A 19,948-nucleotide genomic window follows, 5' to 3' on the forward strand; every position below is an offset into this window, starting at 1 on the left:
TGAAGCGTTTGCAATGTCTTGAGCAAATGTTGCGCAGTTTAACGTGAAAGTGTGCACAAGGCGTCGAGCGTAACAAAGAAGCAAGCTGGATAAAGTGAAACGTTTCGATGCACCTGGAAATGTAGCAACAGTCGAACCGAATAACTGGTGCATATAATCAGTGCGGAGTCGGTGCATCATACCAGAGAAGACACAGCGCATTATAAAGGAGATTAAAGAAGTACTAAGCTCGGACATACTAAAACGCAAGTGTATTTAGACACTTCGGCCGTTTAGGCCCCCAGATCTTCCGAAGGGCTTGATAACTTCCTTATACAGTTTCGCAATCTTTGTGGCACACACCAGCTGCTAGCGGTTACATACATCAGCATGTGTTTTTTTTTTCTTCTAAGCATAAGAAGGAAGGAGCAGCCAAGAATTATATTAATCTGATGAGTTCGTGTGGAAATCTTGCCGCACGTGGAAACACATAGGGTGTTTGCTAGGGGTAGTGAACGGGAGGTGCATCCCTTGGTGGCTTCGACGCGCTGAACACAAGCCAAACGCGGCCGTCCTCAGCGAGCCGTAGTGCGCTTAGCCAGCGGACTCGTGGCCGCACCCCGCGGCAGCCGCGGCATTGACGCCATGTAGCCGACCGCAGCTTGATGTCGGCTATCGACCAATAGCAGCCGTCTAAGGGAATGACGAAATAAAGCGTCCGATGACGAAATAAAGCGTCCAGCAAAGAGTGAGGGCAGGGTCTTCTGTTGAAAAGAGAGCGTTTGAGAGAAAGGCGACTTCGCGATCCGCTGGCGAGCTCCTTGCACCGCGTACTACAGCAAAACTTGACTGAGACGTTCAAAGCAGCGTATGCTACCCGCTGGCTATGTTATTTCACCAAGCACGTGGGGTAGTTCAGGGCACCTTTAAAGCATACAGTTCATGTACACGTGGTACACATTCCAGATCTACTATATAGCACTTGTCCAAAAATATACAAAGCGTCAGAGGAAGACGAAGACTTGAAAAAAACGATCGACAGTGTTTTAACAAAAGATGACTCAGGCTGAACACGGCGTTTCTACCAGTAGGCGTACCTTCGTCAGGGGACAAATGAAGCGGGAGACGTCATTCTTTTCTTTTGCTCGTGCTAATATTTAACGAGGAGCGATTTCCATGATGGCGGCTTAGTTTGGCGTCCGCGTCGGGTGAATGATATGTGAATGCTGTTTACGTTTTCTTTTCTTTTTTTCTCACTCCTAGTTCCGTCGCTGTTCTCCGTTCTGTTCAACCTGATCAAGCCCCTGATCACAGGAAACACGCTTACGAAAGTTCACGTCCTCGGAAAAGGCAAGTGTCATTTTAGAATTTCAACTATTCATTTTGATCACGGACATTACTAGTGCTTACGCCGATACTACTCCTAAAACAAAATCAGTGATACGCAGCAGACGCAAAGCATGTAACACAGACGAGATGTTTTCATTTTGCTCTGAGACGCCAACCGCCAACCGGCCATTTTTACAACGTTAAATCTAGTAGTGTCACCGGCATCGACAATTGGGGGTGGTCGTTGTGTTTTTGCTACAGGCGATGTTAGCCTGGCGGTTAATGTCAGCAGATCCTACGCCCGATTGCCGCTGTCAAGAACAGTAAGCGTGCTACCCCTGGTCTATTCGTCCCCATTTATATGAAAACGCGAGAGTACACGACATCTTGCGCGGAAAAGCGCGACAACGCCTCTAGAGCTAAGCGAAGCTCTTCCAGAAACACGATAACACGCGTCACATGCATATGAAAAATTCTCTCAGTTCGTCATTATCTATCGCGGTAGTTTACCTTTTCACTTTCGTATATCAGTTGTTTTTAGCACCAGGACACAAACAAGTTTCGCCCTATAAGGATTCACTTTGATACCGTTTCGGCACTACGGACGCCTGTACAGTTATCTGCAAAAAGCGGTCTACATGCTGCAGTGTTTGCACGCTCTTCTGGAGATGTCAGGGACGGGAAAATTGTCTGGCGCTACCGGACTAGCAGGCCGCCGTTGTTTGCACTGTCCTTGCGGCAACGAAAACCACCGATGCAGTGAGTGATTGGGGCTACACAATGGGGCAAAGGCACGCCTTCATTTTGCGGTTTGGTGACTGCTGAAGTTCGCCTGTTGCAATGTGATGCCGTGGACATAAGGGAGCCTTTAAATTAAGGCAAAAAGTGGCTGCCAGCAGCTGTCAAGCTTCCTATAATCGTCTACCGCAGACTACTAAAGACATTTCTTAAGTCATCTATGGTAAACATCTAGACACACTTAAAATAAATTATGAGGTTTTACGTGCCAAAACCACTTTTTGACTATGAGGCACGCCGTAGTTGGGGACTCCGGAAATTTCGACTACATGGGGTCCTTTTACGTGCACCTAAATCTAAGTATACGTTTGTTTTCGCATTTCGCCCCTACCGAAATGCGGCCGCCGTGGCCGCGATTCGATCCCGCGACTTCGTGATTAGGAGCCCAACACCATAGCTACTAAGCAACCACGGTGGCTCTAGACACATTTCTTAAGTATGTTCTTAAGTGTTCTTTCGTGTGCCATTCCCTCTGATCAACGTGAACGAAAGCGTCGCACCAAAGCAAAACAGATTCACACGATCGTGCGGTGTCGGGGCCACTAAACGTGTGCTTCTTGTGGCGCGCAGGCGACAACTGGAAGGAAGAGATCCTGAAGTACGTGGATGCCGACCAGCTGCCCAAGCAGTGGGGCGGCAACTGCGTCGACGAGAACACCGGCGACCCATTCTGCTCGACGCACGTGAGTTGACTTCTCGCCTAATAGAGATGTCCTTTTCTGCCGGCCGACCCTACAGTTTCGTTCATACTCACTGTGCCCCTTCGAAAGGCATTCGCATTTTTGAAATATTCATGGTTACTTCCTAGTACAACACAAGGCTTACTTCCCAGTACTGAATTGTCGCGAACACGACCATTCGAGTTCGAACACGAACTCGAATGGCCGTGTATACTGCAATAATTTCGTTCTTAGATTTTTGTACAGAAGTGCGCTTCAGTTTTCTCTGTACGAAGAATGGTGTCGGGCACACGGCAGTGGCGGTCGACTACACTCGTACACTACTGCGAGCACAACTAATTTTCAGATTTTTTTTATGTTCTGTTTCGTCATTCATGTCTTGTCCTAGTGTTTTAATATTCTAATTGTTTACTTTGACGCCGACGTGGTGATGCGCAGGAAGAATGCAGACGCAGGGTAAGACTAAAGAGACTGACGTGGCATCAGCCACCATTCCGTTTCAGAAGCAATACTCATAAAATCTATCCATTCATAGGCTACTTGATCAAGGTGTGCGAGTGCAAAACACTGAATAACAAGGTCATGTGCCTTAGATTGTGCCATGGAGAGAACCAAATGTACAAGTGTGGAGGCCTGCCTGTCTAGTCAACACTGGTCAACATTCTAGCACCGTGCGGAAGGCGAGGACGAAATAATGAAACACAAACACTGCGAAGACTTGGTTAGGTGCACCGGCATTCTGCGAAAAAATTACCATAAAGAAAACAATGAAACAGGTCACCATATGTATTGACTCTGAGATAAAAATTAACACACTCAGCCCTTACCTACACGCGTATGTTTTCCGCATCACGCTTGTGTTCCTTTCCTTCGCTCTACTAGTTAGCGCTTTACTGCCGTTTCCAACTGAGGGCTCGTCAGTCTGGCAACTTGGTACACATGCTAAATTACTATGCTTACCCCTGATCAACACTGGTGGAACAAGCAATGTCACCGGAGCAGACGTTTCAACAAGAGGACTGTCGTCGTCAGGGCAAATACGAGGACAAATTCCCTTCTTGAAATGTTGGCCCCAGAGGCATTACTTCTTCACCACTGTTGATTGATCGCTTCAAGTCTCCACTTTCCTGTACACTTCTGCCTTATTTCAACACCGTTCGCCGTGTAATGCAGAAGATCAAGCCGCAATCCAGCTGGAATTACATCGCTCAACGCTTGAGCTCAGCAAGGCGGCTCGCTGGCACGTGGTAGCTACAGCGCGATAGACGCAGTCAAAGGGAAAGGATGGGGACACAGTACGGCGTGGGCTAACAACTGGCGTTTTTTGGAAGAAAACAACCAATATATAACATACATCACATGACCAATCAGCTCCCCCCTTCTTCCGGCATACGCAGATACACTATCAAAAACAACCTTCACATCACAGAAGGCGCACGTTTCGACGGTGATACACATGTCACAGCTGATCAACCAACGTAATTAACAAGCAAATTACTAAGGCACGAGGCAACTCAGTGGCTTTACCCAAGATCTAACACGGCAACCTCACTATCTCGAAGCGAAAAGGGAGGGTGGCTAATACATAGTGGGCCTTTCTTTCTAATGTGAAAAGCCTCCATTAATTCACGTGAGAGCTTTTCACGGTGTCTGAACAGCACAGTAGTGCTTTCTAAAAAACGGATGACACTCACAGTCGCGGCACTGCATAGAAAGGTGAGAACGCGCTTAACCCTTCAAAGAATTACGGTGCTCCTTTAGTCGAATGTTCAGGCATTTTCCAGTCTGACCGATATAATGTGGGCTGCAAGAAAAAGGAATCGAATAAACAACATTTTGCGCGTAAGGGACACATTCCATATCATGTTTCACTTTGCAATACCCTGAAACTAGATAACCTGCCTCATTAAGCCTTGTCACCTGATTTGTCACACTTTCAGGCATAAGATGAGGACAGCTCTTGGTTAAGGGCGCCTCTAAATGAGTGAGTGGTAACACCGTGCTTTATAAGTTTTGAATGGCTAGACCTGTAATCAAGAAGGGACTTAGAAGATCTCAGGTGATATCCTCAGCACACGTGATCCCTCGCAAAAGTAAGCTTCATTTCAAGAAATTGCAGCCCTTCTTTTTTAAGCACTTCAAAAGTGAAGTTGATACCATGTTCTTCTTCTCTGAGTAGCTTCGTTACATCGACGACAACTCTGTGAAAGTTACCCTTGCCCACAGAAATCAAATAATAATCCATGTGTCTGAAAACCTTAAGAGCAAGCCCACACAGGTTTCGATTAACTTTCTGGTCAATGTACCTTAAAAAATACATTACTGAGCAAAGGCACAACACAGGAGCCTAGGCAGACGCCAGCTTTCTGGTCAAATACGTTGCCTTACCACCCCCCCCCCTCCCAGACCTTAGGTGACTAAATAGCAATCAAGAAGCTCCAAAAACTTGCAACCAGAATTTTACGCCTTTCAACAAATTTCAGTTCATCTGTTTGATCGTGTGTGTAGTCCTTAGCAAACTGCAGGAGACGTACATGCGGCAAAGCATAGTATAGATTTTTTTCGCCCTCGCATATCACCGAATCGCGAGAATTTTTCCCACATTGCGCGAACGTCCTTCTGTATACTCGCCTGCCTGACTATATAAGGAAATAGTCAGTGCAACAGGGGTACGTACCGGGTAACTTGGCCGGAGATCGGGAATCTAGCGTGAAAGGCTACCCGGCTTCTGGAGCCTCCGTAGCTCGTTGTCAATCGTGTCGGCGTCGCCGTGTTTCTGGCCAACGTGTCCAGACACAACGCCTGCAAGAAGCTGTGTCACAGCTGTTTTTGCCCGCCGTTTGCCTAATGCATTGCATAGGTCGTATGCGGAATCTTTGGAAATTGGAAATGATCGCCACAATGAGACTAGCAAGGTGTCGTGCCGTTGATGCCGGTATAAGGCAACAGATTCACGTGCTAAACATGAGCTTGCATGCGCCCATATTGATGTCTCGCAAGAGCTCGGCGAAATTATGTGACACAAACTTCGCTTATTTTTCCCAACACAATTAGTTACTCGTCAAAATTACCTTGTCTTACGGAACGCGGCTGACCAAGATGAAAAGGTGAACATCAAGTTTCATTTTAGGTGGTGAAGCCGCCTATTAAAACACACTGCATGACAAGCAAACTGTATGGCATTTGTGGATGATCAACAAGTGATCCACTGAAGGCGCACTTAAATAATATAGATGTAATTATGAGGTACTCGAACAAACAACCTTTGGTGTTAATTAGGGCGAAGTTGATTAAGCCACAACTATTTAATATAGAGTTAATGAAGGCACTCGAACCCACGACCTTTAGTGGGAGTCGAATACACGACCTTTGGTATTAATTAGGGCGAACTTGATTAAGGCATAGCTAATTAATATATAGTTATTTAAAACACTCGAACCCGCGAACTTTGGTGGTAGTCGAACCCACGACCTTTCGTGTTAATGTGAACGCAGTTGGTTAAGGCACAGTTAAATAATATAGGTGTAATTATAAGGTGCTTGAAGCCACAATCTTTGTTTTTAATTAGGGCGAAGTTGATTGAACCGCAGTTCATTAATACAGAGTTAATGAAGGCACTCGAAGCCACGATCATTGGTGGGAGAAACCAAGTAATAAGAAGCAACAACGCATTCGTATGAGATTGTCAAGTAATTTAATTAATGTCTCTTGAGCGCATAGGCTTTTGTCTTCACCCTCTTTGGCCTATACTATAGTGACTGTCGATTTTTTTTTCTTCTTTCACATGAGTATTTTCTACCGATGCCACTACACGTCTGTCACTTATAGGCAAGTCGGCTTGGTATCGTGTAAGAAAAATTCGATTTCAGTGGGTTTCGTACGCCTTTGACAGCAACGTAAGGCGACAGGGCAAGGTTAAACACCGACGGAATGTTTAGAACCTTCGACACTCTTCACCGACGCCTCCCCCCCTCCCCCATATGGTTCCTCATTCCAAAACTTCTCCCACGTAAGAGCGTTCCATCATTGGCTGTCGTTCGGGCGCCTGCTGCTCACGGTATCGATCGCCGTGATAACGGGACGATTGGCACGGCATGCAATAGTCAACCTCGGACAGCACTTGCTTACGCAAGAGAAGTTCCACAAGTAAGCGCCCTGAGTGGAGAAGGAGAAAAAAATTACCGACGATAACGTTACTTCCTAATGCGAAATTTGAGCGCAGCAAATAAGCTGTTTCACCTTTTCGATAGATTGAGGCAAAGAAATCGAGCAACACATGTATGCGCTATCACAGAATTTTTTTTTTATTTTTCACACGTATTCCTTTAACAAAGAATCCACTAACAGTTCTTGACAGTCATGAAGGAAGCTTTGTGGTCGGAGAAATAGACTGATATATGTTCGACTTGGTACACCAATGCTTGATTCTCAAAGACGAGATCTATACAAGTGCCTCGCGAGGTTGTCACAGCCGTGGGACGCGTTACGAGCGAGAGGAACGGGATGTTCTCCCGCATAAGTGTTAGGAAATTGCTGTTTGTCTTTATGTCAACATTAAAGTCCCCCACTACTAACATCGGTGTGGATCGATGGACGGTTAATGCGAGTTGCAGGAAGTGCACCGCCACCGATCTGGCTCTCTGATTGCCACCGCACAGGGCGAACGGCAGCGGCAATTTCGGCTTGGGCGGTGCACATATACAGATCCGCCGCCACCGATCTGGCTCTCTGATTGCCACCGCACAGGGGTTGCATTGGAGGAGGAGCGAAGAAAGGAATTAAGTTCGAGCCGGCGCTTTGACAACCGGAGACTCGCAGGAAGAGGGGGGAGGGGGGCGGCGTGTACAACCAGCGGCAAACGATGGGGGCAGAAGCGCGCGCAGCAAGCGGACAACACGATAAAGGGAGGAGGGAAGAGATAGCAGCGACTGACTGATGCCGCTGACGCCGATAGTGAGTCAACCCCAGCTGCGGAGTTGGTTTCAGGGACAACGCCGCCGATGCCGACACAAACAATATGATACCCTCGCTTCCGCAGCGCTAAGAACCAGGTCTAGCCGTGGGAAGGTGGTCACGTATTCGTCGACGTGCCGGGGCCTACGTGAAATAACCGGCGCGTCGGCAACTGAAGAGCACCCTATCCGCCACACAAGAACCGGAGGGGGGGGGGGACCCTTTCCTCCTCTTTCTGCATAGCGGCGACGGTGTTCTATGCAGTCACGTTATCTTGACTCTCTAGCGGCGTCAGCGGCATCCAGCGGTATCAGTCGGTCGCTGCTAGCGCTGGGGGGATGAAAGGGGGGCGGAGCTGGTTACGAGGCCGACGACAACGTCGACGACGACGCGAAACCCAGGAACGGACGCCAAAGAGCTGCGCTCTAAAAAGAAAGCAAGAGGCAGGGTAAATACCTGCTCCCTACCCTATATGGGGAAAAGCGTAAAGGGCATGAATGGTGCTATAAGGTAAAAAGAAATACAAACGATAAACAAAAAAAAAATGTCTGCACACAAACGCGATGCAGCACTGTACTGCACCGTCCGCGTGTCCTCAAGTAAGGAAACAACGCGCTGAATGCCTTCGGGGTTGAACCCGGCTTGAAACAGTGTCCAAGGATTTTCTCCTCCGCCAAATGGCGTCAAAGTGCCCTCGGCAGGGTGGTGATCTCTCTTAATGGGTGACTGATGGAGCCAGTTGGTGATCCATAATAAACGAACAATGCCAAAGCCAGAAAAGGACGTGAACTCGACGATGGTGAGCGCTGTCTTCAATTGTCTTCGTCGTGTTTACGTCCTTGTCGGCTCTTCGCGTTGGGGTGCTATGCAGGGAAGGCCCCAGCTTGGCAAAGTTCGTGACATTCGTGAGCTCTGGTGACGCTCTCAGTTGAATGAGGTAATGGTATGAAGAAATAAAATTGAAGCCTCGGCACGCCTGTAGTTTTGTTGGCTTATCTAGATTCACTCTAGGGTTATCACCACTCGGGCGTTACCTCGTGGGGGGCCGTAAAAAAGAGGAGCCACGTGGTCAAACGGTCGGTCCCTTCTGTCATTCATTTTTCGGTCGACCCACTGCATTACCTGTGCAGGTATGTTATAAATAGAAAGTTTTCGTGTGTATTTTTATTTCGCACTTTATGGTAGTTTGGAACACATTTCCAAATGCGCATGATGTACACTGAATGGATTTTAAAGTGATTTGCAATTTTCGTCAGTTTTGCGTTGTACTTCGAGGGAACGGTGGATAGACAGATAATGTCCCAAAGGGGAGACAAGCCCGTGACTCACCCCAGAAAGGCGTGGCAAGCGGCTTGCGCAGAGTATGTATAGATAGCGGGACAGTCACGGTATCGATATTGTGCTGATGCGGCGGTGGCGCGTAACATTGCCCATGCCTTCCGTGTTTGAAACGAGGAAGCGGCTTGCGCAGGGTGCGCCAGTGTTGACGCACGTCGCGTTATCTCGACACGTTGTTGTCTGCTGCTTTCGGCTGTCCCGCGCTATCTTTGTTCACTCAGCGCCGTCGAGCAAACTCAGGCGACCGAGAAACTCGACTGCCCTTCGAAGCAAGCCTTCTCACTTACTGAGACCCTGAATGCACAAAGCTTTCCCACCATCCGTTTTTGCAGCGAAGCTTTCTATGGCTAGCATCTGGAGAAAAATAAATGGGTCCGAGATGTTGACAAAAACAAATCATCGTGTTGACCGATCGTGGCGACAGTGAAGAAAAGGTCCAAGTTCAATGGCACATACCCCTGCGGCTCGGGGACCTGTAACGCGCCCTTGAACTGCCCTTGTGCCACGCGGGACCCAAAGATGTCCCAGGTACAAGTGTAAGAACAGACATTTTCGAAAGAAAAATGCTTTGTACAACTTTTTCAAAAAGGACTGTTATAAAATTCTCGGCGCCAACCACGCGAACGCGCTACTGCCACTGCTTGCGCGTTCGTCATCGTCATCTTCTTCCGCAGCTGACTCCGTTATGCAAAAAGCTATCATCATCAGCAATGGTTCGGGCGTCGTCGTCTTTCACAGCTGGCTTCGTTGCCGCTAATGATTCTAGCGTAGAATTTCGCTTCTCTTCTACCGTCGTAATGGGGAGGCCGCGTTTGTTTGCGGCGGCGTGAGCCATTGCTTACGGAGGTATGAGCCGTTTATTGTCTTACGTGACGGACACATTTAATAACAGAGGCATTACGCGAATGCATGTGCGTGCCTACATCGCCACGATGACCACAGATTATGGACAATATGTTCGTACCTTCGTTGAGTATTCTGGGTCACCTATGTGTCGTGCGCCAAACAGCTTCGCTGGTCATCCTGGAATGACTGAATTCTTCTTTCTTTCTTTCGTTTTTTTTTTCTTTTACTCTTTAGCGCGATAGCGTTAAGGGCCCCGGGTCGCAGAAGATATTGCGTTGGTGCAGGCGCCTGCGTTGACGCCGGCGTCGATGCTGGTTTGATGAAGATCATCCCGAAGCACGCATTCCTATCCACTCAGGCCCTCCGCGTGGCGCAGATGCGTTACTGAACTAACTGACTTTCTCAACGTAAAATGCGTCAGAAAATTAGCAAAGTATGACTTATACACAACCTACGGACATGCTAGCCTCGGTATGTAATTTCAATATATGAGAAAAAAAAATGGCTGTGGCTTAGCTAAGGTTACGCCCAGGATGCGAAGCATACTAGCCTTTATTTTAACGCGACAGCGTTAAGGAGCTCGTGTCGCAGAAAAGCCGGTGTCGCCGGTGTCGGTGTCTGCGGCGTTGCACTTCATGAATAAATCGTTGTCGCGCCGAACGCTGCGTTGCTCGACGCTCGGCGCGTCCGATGCTGGGGGCGACGCCGCGAGCGACGGCGCGAGTTGGAGCCTCGTTTCTCCTCTGTGGTGACGTCACGGTGTCACGTGGTATTGAAGGCGACACCGCCGCGCCTGAGGAGCTGGGTTGAGCTCTCGTAATATGCTTCGCATAAAATAATTATGTTTCGTATAAACTGACACACAAAACCCTTTTCCAGCAGCCGTTTGAGGTTAGGAGCGGCGCGCCCCGCTCGGTTCCTTGCATGACCGTCTGGATGGCGTTGCAATAGCGTTACAAGGAAAAAAAAAGAACAAGAAAGCTCGCTTTCGCGTATAGCGTTCGCCGCCAGCTTTCCAAGAAAACATTGCGGTTACGTATGCTGCAGTTGCCGGGAACAAGTAGTCAGGGATCTTTGAATGCTTTGAAGGCGGAGCTTAAGCGTCCTCCATTTCGTGTCTGTTTTTCTCTTTTTCTGGCTGGTCACCTCCGCTGATAGAATGTACGCTATTACAATTGGCCGGCGCCTCTTCTGACGAACTGCGTTGTTTGTTTGCTTACCTTTGCGTCCCCTCCGCTCGCACCACTAACGCTCTATCCGGCCTGGTCAAGCCCTTGCAGCTTCTGCGCTTGTCGGTCAATCGCGTTCATTCATGGGATACTCTTTTTTTCTATCTCTTTTTCAGCCTATCCGTCTATGAACACGCTCTAGGCTGGTATAATAGCAGGATGGCTTTCTCTTGGTTCTATTCCTTTCTTACGCAGTCCACCGCCCAATTACATATTCTGGCGACAACGTAGACGGAGGGATGCTTGGACTCCTGACAAAGAGCGAACATGAAAACAATTGAAATATAAGCGTTTAATGATCTCGGCTCTGCTCTTCGCTCAAACGTAAATTATACAAAAGATAAATTCGTCAGCATATAGCTCTCGCTCTTGTACGTAGTACCTCTTGTATGAAGGACCCGCCGTGGTTGCTCAGTGGCTATGGTGTTGGGCTGCTGAGCACGAGTTCGCGGCATCGAATCCCGGCCAGGGCGGCCGCATTTCGATGGGGGCGAATTGCGAAAATGCCCGTGTACTTAGATTTAGGTGCACGTTAAAGAAGCCCAGGTGGTCAAAATTTCCGGAGTCCTCCACTACGGCGTGCCTCATAATCAGAAAGTGGTTTTGGCACGCTAAACCCCATAATTAAATAAAAAATTAAATTAATCGTACATGAAGGAGACGATAAAATGAGTAGGATTCATACCCAGCTCACATGGTTGTCGCAGAATATTTCGAAAGACGATTTGGCAAGCCAGGTGCTTTCATCCGGCCTAAATTCTGTATGTTACTTGGAAAGAAATGGAATATCAAAAATGCATAAAAAGTTTTACGAGTCGTTGGACCCAACAACAATGCTTTATTGACTCGGTCTGACTTTTACATGCGCTTCGTTTCGCGTTTTTTTCAACAGGGTAGCAAACTATACGACATGAACGCAGCATCCAGTCGCTTAAAGGCGCAGTAGTGTTCCACATGAGGACGGCATTGCACTGCAGGCATAGGCGATGAAAAGGGCTAAACCATGTGTATCACGGTCGCTGACGCATGGGCAGGGCTACGGAAGAAGCTTCGCTCACATTATTTCAGGCCATGCCTTCTAGTGCGGGCGTACATTTCGCTGACTTCGCCGTACCAAAGCACCTTGATGGACACCTCGAAAAGCAAATGTCTTTCTTCCTATAAAGCGCTCATTGTTTCTACGGAATGGGCCATTCCTGCGATGTATCCGGAACTTACACGGTCATTCATATTTCAGATACGACCACAACCCTTTTTTCAATCAGTTCGAGTACCGGTCTCCTGCAACATGGTCGTTGCCACAGCTGCCGCGTAACTCGCCACTTTTCGTCGTCATATTGGCAGCACTGCGGCCCTTATGCCAGAACTGGCACCAGCCCCCAAAACATCAATACAGATTTAGCCTGTCCGTCTGACGTGCAGCAGTTCACGGTTTACCAGAGCACCAAGGACATGGACGGCAGCACCCAGCGCGTTCGTAGTGACCTCATGTGCCACTTTCTTCAACGACAAACACCGTTCCACCGTTCGAAACATTTTAAAGCTTTCTTTAACTGATTCCCCGGGGTTTCGTGGCCGGCGGACGGCGATTTAACAAGGTAAGGGGTGACAAGAGTGATGAGGAAAGTAGAGAGAAGAGGGAAGCGAAGTTGTGGAGGAGAAGGAGGAGGAGAGAAGGGAGCGCATGCGCAGGGTAGGATGAGAGAGAGTGAGAGAGGCAAGTGATTGATTCGGGCAGCTCCTGGTTTTTGCGCGGTGTTATATATCAAAATGAATTACCAGCGCGCCCACATCGCAGTTTTATTGCGCATAAGAGGAGCAGAAAGGTGAAGAGGGCGAGCGCCAGGCCGCATCTTACCCGCGTGAGAAACGCCGCAGGGTAACCTGAAAGCTCTATCGCTGACTGCGACAATCACCATCGATGGTTCCTGCCAGAATTTTTAGTGGTTTGTGTATGTTCGTGTGAAAGGAAAGACAAGTAGATAACAATGCATGGTTGTGGTTGCTGCCAGGCCTTTAAGCCAACAGCTCAGTAGCACATAGTCCGTCATTACAAGGTGACTTTTGCGCCATCATGGACTAGCATCACAAGATAACGCCACCGGCGTTGCTGCCCACCTTTATGTCACCAGTGCTCCGGTATTCCGTATATGACAATACGTATTTGGATAATCATCAACTGCTCTAACGGCTCCATGAAAGACCGTCACTGTGAAGGTCCAAGTTATTGGCCACCTTCACCCATCCGCACCCATACCTCTGATTCCACATCAAGAGTGAGTAAACACATTAACAGAGATTACTTTCCTCCTCGCTATAACGCGGCTGGGAAGAAGTACTCCTCATTACGGACAATAATCACCCTTAAAGGCGGGACGGATGCATGCCGCTTGTGATATGAGTATGTAACGTGCTCGAGATTCCGACAAAATAGGCGCCTAGACTCTAGGTTAGTTGCGAAGAGAAATGGCGCCTACTATTTCACAGCCGTAAGCTTTGTAGTTAGTAATCATAGTTCTAGCTAGGCGCTTATTGCTACACTGAACTTCGATATCATTGCGCCTGAGTCTAGCTAGGTGAAGCTGCAGCAGTGTGGCGTCATAACCTCCGAGTTCCCGCAGTTTGAGATGTCTGACGAGAAACAGCATTTTCAACAACGGTACCTGTTGGTACCTGAAAGACTGCGTTAAGTAACGACAAAAGTTAGAATAATCAGAAAATGTTCTACTATCGACGAAGCCACTGAGAAAGTATCTTTCTAAATAATAAGACTGCCTAAACGCTATCGGCGACGGACGTAGGCAGATATTATCGTAATATTTGCTGGAACCAAAGCTTTACACAGGCACAAAAGCATGCCATTAATTCTGTTTGCAGTTTCACCAACTACAGAGAGAAAGAAAAATAAACAGTACTTGGCGTTATTTTGTAAAAATGAGCTTGTGTTCTTTTTCTTGACGGTTTTAGCCCACGAACTAAGTATCTCATCCCAGCGAAAAGTACTTTCAATGGCGATGTATCGTGTACAATCTCGCTGTACACTCATGACCTTGCATTGTTTTCTCGGTTAATGTGTAAAGACGTTTTCGATTTCCCTTTGGGAAGTCCACAGAAAGCACATGCACAGAAGAAGATTGACTTATTTGCTACATATGTCTATTATAAGCACATTGTAGGCTTAATATAGCCACAAGGACAATTCTAAACAAAGCCTTCTACAGGAAGCCTGAAAACTGTTTTAATACATTTGTACGGGTTTACCGCTTTTCCCTGCTTAGGTGTAGTCCTGACCGATGCGCAACAACCAAGTGAGCGAGTGAAACGCTGCGACAACTGCCATAGGTGCGGCATACGCTAAATGTTCTCAAAATTTGAGCTCTGTACAATCTAAATCCGGCGCAGTCTGAGGCCTGGTGGAAAGTAGTGTCAAGGGTGCTCGATTTCAAGGAACGAAGCACTTGGTGTGGTATGTATAGTCTGAGGACATCAACATCGTCAAAGGAGCTCTAACACAAAACCTAACAAGATAGCCATGGCTATGCTGAACGAGCGCCCAAACGAGCGAGGCGAGTAAAGGGGCAGTACACAGTCCTCTCCTGTCGCCAATCCACCACCGGTCTTCACAGCAGACCGTCGTGGCTTGAAGGGAAAGACCATAAGCAGTACTGGCGGGTACCTGCTTCCTGCAATTCTTAGCTGCAGCGATATACACAGACATTGACGCCCCCCCCCCCCCTTTCCCACGAGTGTACACTGTGCAAGGTATTGCGCCCCATATCGACATCAGCGAACACGTCTGAGCACTCGCGTTAAATGTAACGCGAGCTGTCAGTCTATGGCGAGCACATGGGCGTTCCATCGCTTCGTCTTCTTAGTAGTTAAAGAACTGAACGGTGACAGGCAGACCGAATAGAAGCAGTAATAGTGCTAACATGTGAGATTCATCTTTGAAATTCAATATCAGTATTACTGCTTGCTCCTTAATTACTTGCGTTAAGTACTGTTACCGCAGTGCTGGACTTAGCGGCGACTGGGTGTGGCACATAGATTACAACATATACGCTTGCAGCGACTCGTTCAGAATATGCGTAAGCACTATAATTTAAACCATGAAACACCGCAAAATTGTGAATTCTTACGGTGGCCGTCTATAAGCTGCTTGATCAAGTGAATTTCTAGATGAAGCTGAACGCGTATGGCCGCATTGCACGCGTAGGCTATGGGATTCCGTACACAGCAACACTCGCTTATTGTAATATGCTAATTATTAAGAATGACCAGCTAAGATGTCAACATCACGACTTCTTTTTTCTTTCTAATTAAGCGACAAACATGCCATATCTGTCACTGCAAATGTAGTGGTTATATCAATTTTGACTAAGAAATTTTGCGTATTCATGTAGTGTTCCCTACAAAAGTCTGACAAGAATGCAACACGTGCTTGAAATATCACTTGGCGAACCACATCAAGGCTTGCTGCAACCGCTTTGGTTGCATGGATGCGTACTTCCTAGACGTTGAACAACACACCTGTTCCAACACTAACGGCCCACGATATACTTTGTTATATGCTGTTGGCCCGACCATTTGGTCACCTTCCTGTACTCGGGAGGGCTGCTCGGCAGCAGCAGTAACAACTGCAGCACCAGGATCCTCACAACAGCTGCGCCGTAATCGCCGCTAGCATACAGGCTTCTCGATGCGACGCAGCCTTGAGAGCTTCCGCACAAGAGACGTATTGCAGCTCACTGACCAAGCAAAGGGATGGGTACAAGCACAGAGCGCCCTGCCTATGCCCTGTCCTCTGGGCTGTGTTGCTCACGGATACGTGTTGGGTGTAACGCCGACATCAGTTATGTAATACGGCTGCCGCCCTTCGATAGGTCTTCTTCGGGCGGTCGGCCTTGCCGCTCGACTGGGGAGGCCTCCTTCCTCTTCTATTATTCCCCTCACGCCTCCCCTGTGCAGTGCTGTTGAGGTGTCCTCACAGCGAGAGACAGTTACGGCGCTGCATTTGTCTCTTCCATTTCCTTCCTTTAAAAGTCACATATTACTACTACTACTATACTACCCTTCAAGAATGCACCCAACCCATCACAAATCACACACAGACACACGCCGCAGTTTTAAGCGCAGCCGTATAGGTAGTATCGGTAAGCTACGCGCACTTTGGCACCTCAGTTCCGTCTCGAGAAGACAAATAAAAACAAAAGGAACGATATCGTCTTCCGCGCTTCCTCTTCTTTTCTTTCTTTAGCCTGAGTCATTGCTCGTGTGATTGGCACGTCGCAGATCACCATCGCACGGCCCATCACGGAGGCTGACTACCGGCGCCGCGGCAGCGTGCTGAACGGCGACCAGGGCGGCTCGGCGGCGGCAACGGTGTCCGTGGACCGGCGCAGCTGCCACGAGGTGCCCGTGTCGGTGACGCAGGCCGGCTCGCGTCTGTGCTGGGAGTACGAGACCGAGGACCACGACATCGGCTTCACCGTGGTGCGCCGGCCGGACGCCCAAGCCGACGATGTGGCCGTGCTGCCCTGGCAGCGAGAGGACTCGCACCTCAAGCCGCGGGAAGGGAGCCTCCTCTGCCAGGAACCCGGAACCTGTACGTATTGGGACCCAAACGAAAAAAAAAGCGGTGGAGAAACACTGTGAAAACTGTGAGAAACTGCGAAAACTTCCAGCCTGACCCGGGATGCTCAACCGGATACAGTGAGATCCCGTCATGTTGTTAAACACGCCATCTTGTGAGTCCCGATTGGCTCACAGGTCTGTTACGGCTTCTCTGATTGGCTCGAAATGCTAACACGGTGGAATTCGACATAGGATAGCAGCCCTTGTTGACTGCCTTTGAATAGTCACTTGAAGGCCTAAAGGTAGAAAAAATTGTTTGTACGCTCGGCCTTCCTGATGTCTTGGCCCTGTTACAAACGTTTGCTTGATCAGATCCCTGCGGATAGGAGCAATCACGTTTTCGAGAAACTTGACGGCGTTTTGATAAGGCTCGCAATCAGCCTTTTCGTTGATGCAAAGAGTGTTATTGCGAAGACTCTTTCCCCAGCCAAAAGCTCCTCTCACGTGGAGAATGATTCCGGTAAGGGCCTCTGCACTTGCTCGGACTGGTGGAAAACAAACGTACGTGTTATTCAATTGGCGTGTCGCACTGTCCATTTATTTTGTGTCATTTGTCTGCACCACTCATTGTCATTTCAACTGACAGAAGTGATCGCATTGCTTCGACGCCGAGAGCACAGAGGAATTATGTCTGTAAAGTATACTTCAGTGCTACAGGTGGTCGAAATCCAGTGGATCGAAATTCTCCCAAAGCCCTCTAGAACGGCGTCCTTCATATGCCACGATGCAGTTTTGGGGATGTTGAACACCGCAATTTTTATTTCAATTTGCTTGTTTCGAAATTGCGATAACATCACATAGCCTTCTCCTCCACCAGAACGGTGGAGGACAATACTGTCATTAAGCAGCTGACGCACTATGCTCACCCTTATAATGAGTCAATTTATAATGTATCATATTATTCATCTTATAATGCATCTTTTTTTTACTTTGTGTGACATTCTGTGATCATATGCAATGCATTTCCATATCACCCATGTGAAAAGGAGCAGGCGGAAATATAATCTGGCGCCCTTACCTCCCTATTTATTAATGTCCATAAAAATATATAGACTGCCGCGCGTATGTAACGTCGGCGCACGCGCATTTAGAAAGAGAACAGGCAGCTTCCGCACTCAAGGTCGATTTACTCAAAATCTCCCGGTTTGTTCTGTGACCTCCACCCTGCGTTGCCTTCGCAGATGTGCTGAAGTTCGACAACACGTTCAGCGCCTGCCGCGGCAAGAAGCTCACCTACACCGTTCGGGTGGTACCGCCTTCCATCGGCGACGACGCGGCGTGACGTCACACACCTGCTCTCCTTTCCCCGCCAATCGAGCTCCGTGGCCGCGGAGCCTGACCGTTCTCCAGGCCGAAGCCAACCGAATTCAGATGACCATAACGTGCACTTACGACCCAAACAGTCAGCTAAAGGTGGCGAAACCACAAGCACCACGCTAATGGACCGCTCCTTGTCTAGATCCTCAACCCTCCTCCCCTTTCTTTTCTTGTATTTTCTTTCTCTTTTTTTAGCAAAAATACTGAACGGTTAATTTGTCGACTGTGACTGTATACCGTGGAGGAGGCGTGTGAGTATTGGAAATGACACAGAGGCCAAGAGCACAACAAAGTCTCCGCGAGAACCTGGCGTAAATTAGTGTAACTGCACGACACTTTCTTCCCGTCGCCCTCAGTCCGCATTTCGGTCAGTGGTCTCGCCCGACGCTCCCCTTGAACTCCAGTGGAAGCGAACCGTAAGCACGGTCACCCCTTCGTTGCTTTGGTGTGGTCACCCTATACGCGAGCTCTCTTCATTGAACTGATCTCGCTATTCGCGTGCCATGCCTCCCTGAGGATAGTTCCAGATACCGGGTAGAAATAGCAATGACTACTTTGCTGAATCCCGTGGCGTCGATGACAAGACCACATGTTGCATATAAAGTCGAAGCATGGGCGTAGTATGTTGTAAGCCGCTCTCGGCGAACGTTATTCCAGCACCGAGTAAACTGGTGGTGGGTGTCGCCATCATATTTTTTTTAAATGTGGATTGCGCAAGGGTGGCACGAGTGCTACCTTTCGTAGGAGTAGGTAATCACGCCGGTGAAGAGTAATTTGCCCACGCTTTAAGGCTCTAACTTTTAGTGGGAACATGGCACGGACGGTTCTGGCACAATGTCATCTTTGCAACTCGACTGTATTAGCACACTTCAATTGCGCATTGCGGCGCGGTCACTGGTACACGGTGCACTACAAGTATTCGCTTTTCTGAGAGCTCAGGCGTTTCAGCTCACCCACGTTCCAATATTTTTGCTACTCGTTGTATAAAGTGTCGATTGTTGTATTTGCTGTTATTTACTTGTTCTTTTACTATCCTGCCTAGGCAGGGCGCAAATAAAACACCGCTTTATTTGTTTCCCATTGAGCCGCATGCGTACCTTTGTTGAAGCGTGAACGGGCCACATAAATCCCCACCCGGGACGCACGGATGCACATTGTCATTGCGGGTAACAGCGCGCTGCAAGTTTTTTCTACTGCTCAACAATTTACCTCGCTTCCTGTCAAAACAAGAAAAAGAAATCGCATACCACATATTCTTCATATATCATGCGATTATATTAGATAACATACAACCGCATCAACTTACACGAATCAAACAATGCTGTTTCATATGGGGGCTCCGGGCAACACTGGAATTCTATACTGGTTCACGAATAAACCCTACGTCACGCATTTAGGGGCCATAGACAAGAAGTCCGATAGTACGTTCACGTTGGTAAGGCATAATCGTCTCTGTGATTCTACCTTGAACATTGTCCTTATACCAAAGCAACAACGGCCTCTTTCTGTTTATATTGATTTCAGTGCCAGAATTCCTTTTTTTTGCCTCACAAGAACACGTGTTCTTCATAACAAGCCTCATCATGCTTTTGTTGCCCTCCCTTTATACGTGACTGTGAGCTTGAGACAGTGTATTGATTCACTTCGGTTGCAAACATATACACGTGAAAAGATTTTGTTTGAAGGTATCAGCTGGTCACTTCGTTGAGAACAAATGCTCAATAGGCACCTGACGCACTGAAGCTACTTTTAAGATCGAAAGCTTCCTTCTAAACATTCTACCTGACGGTTGCTAATAGATCCATGTACAGATGAGGTGCCATATCGAGTTACTTCAATGCGCTG

At 48.1% G+C, this 19,948-nt stretch overlaps 2 protein-coding genes across 4 annotated transcripts in view; one reads left to right on the forward strand and one right to left on the reverse strand.

The window, feature by feature from the left end:
- LOC135918890 (SEC14-like protein 2) overlaps nt 1–19,187 on the forward strand; it is a 120,957-nt gene extending 101,770 nt beyond the window's left edge. For all 3 annotated transcript variants that reach the window (XM_065452574.2, XM_065452576.2, XM_065452575.2), the window contains exons 9-12: nt 1,243–1,329; nt 2,677–2,789; nt 16,445–16,757; nt 17,968–19,187. In XM_065452574.2, coding sequence (XP_065308646.2) covers nt 1,243–1,329; nt 2,677–2,789; nt 16,445–16,757; nt 17,968–18,068 — 614 coding nt within the window. In that variant the 3' untranslated portion in view covers nt 18,069–19,187. The remainder of the gene's footprint in view (nt 1–1,242; nt 1,330–2,676; nt 2,790–16,444; nt 16,758–17,967) is intronic.
- The window catches only part of LOC135918891 (potassium channel subfamily K member 18-like), a 110,222-nt gene continuing 106,890 nt past the window's right edge, over nt 16,617–19,948 (reverse strand). The window contains exon 5 of the mRNA XM_065452577.2: nt 16,617–16,755. The gene's annotated coding sequence lies outside the window, so the exon portion shown is untranslated. The remainder of the gene's footprint in view (nt 16,756–19,948) is intronic.

This window comes from Dermacentor albipictus, chromosome 2 (genome assembly GCF_038994185.2).
Source record: "Dermacentor albipictus isolate Rhodes 1998 colony chromosome 2, USDA_Dalb.pri_finalv2, whole genome shotgun sequence".
NCBI lineage: Eukaryota > Metazoa > Arthropoda > Arachnida > Ixodida > Ixodidae > Dermacentor > Dermacentor albipictus.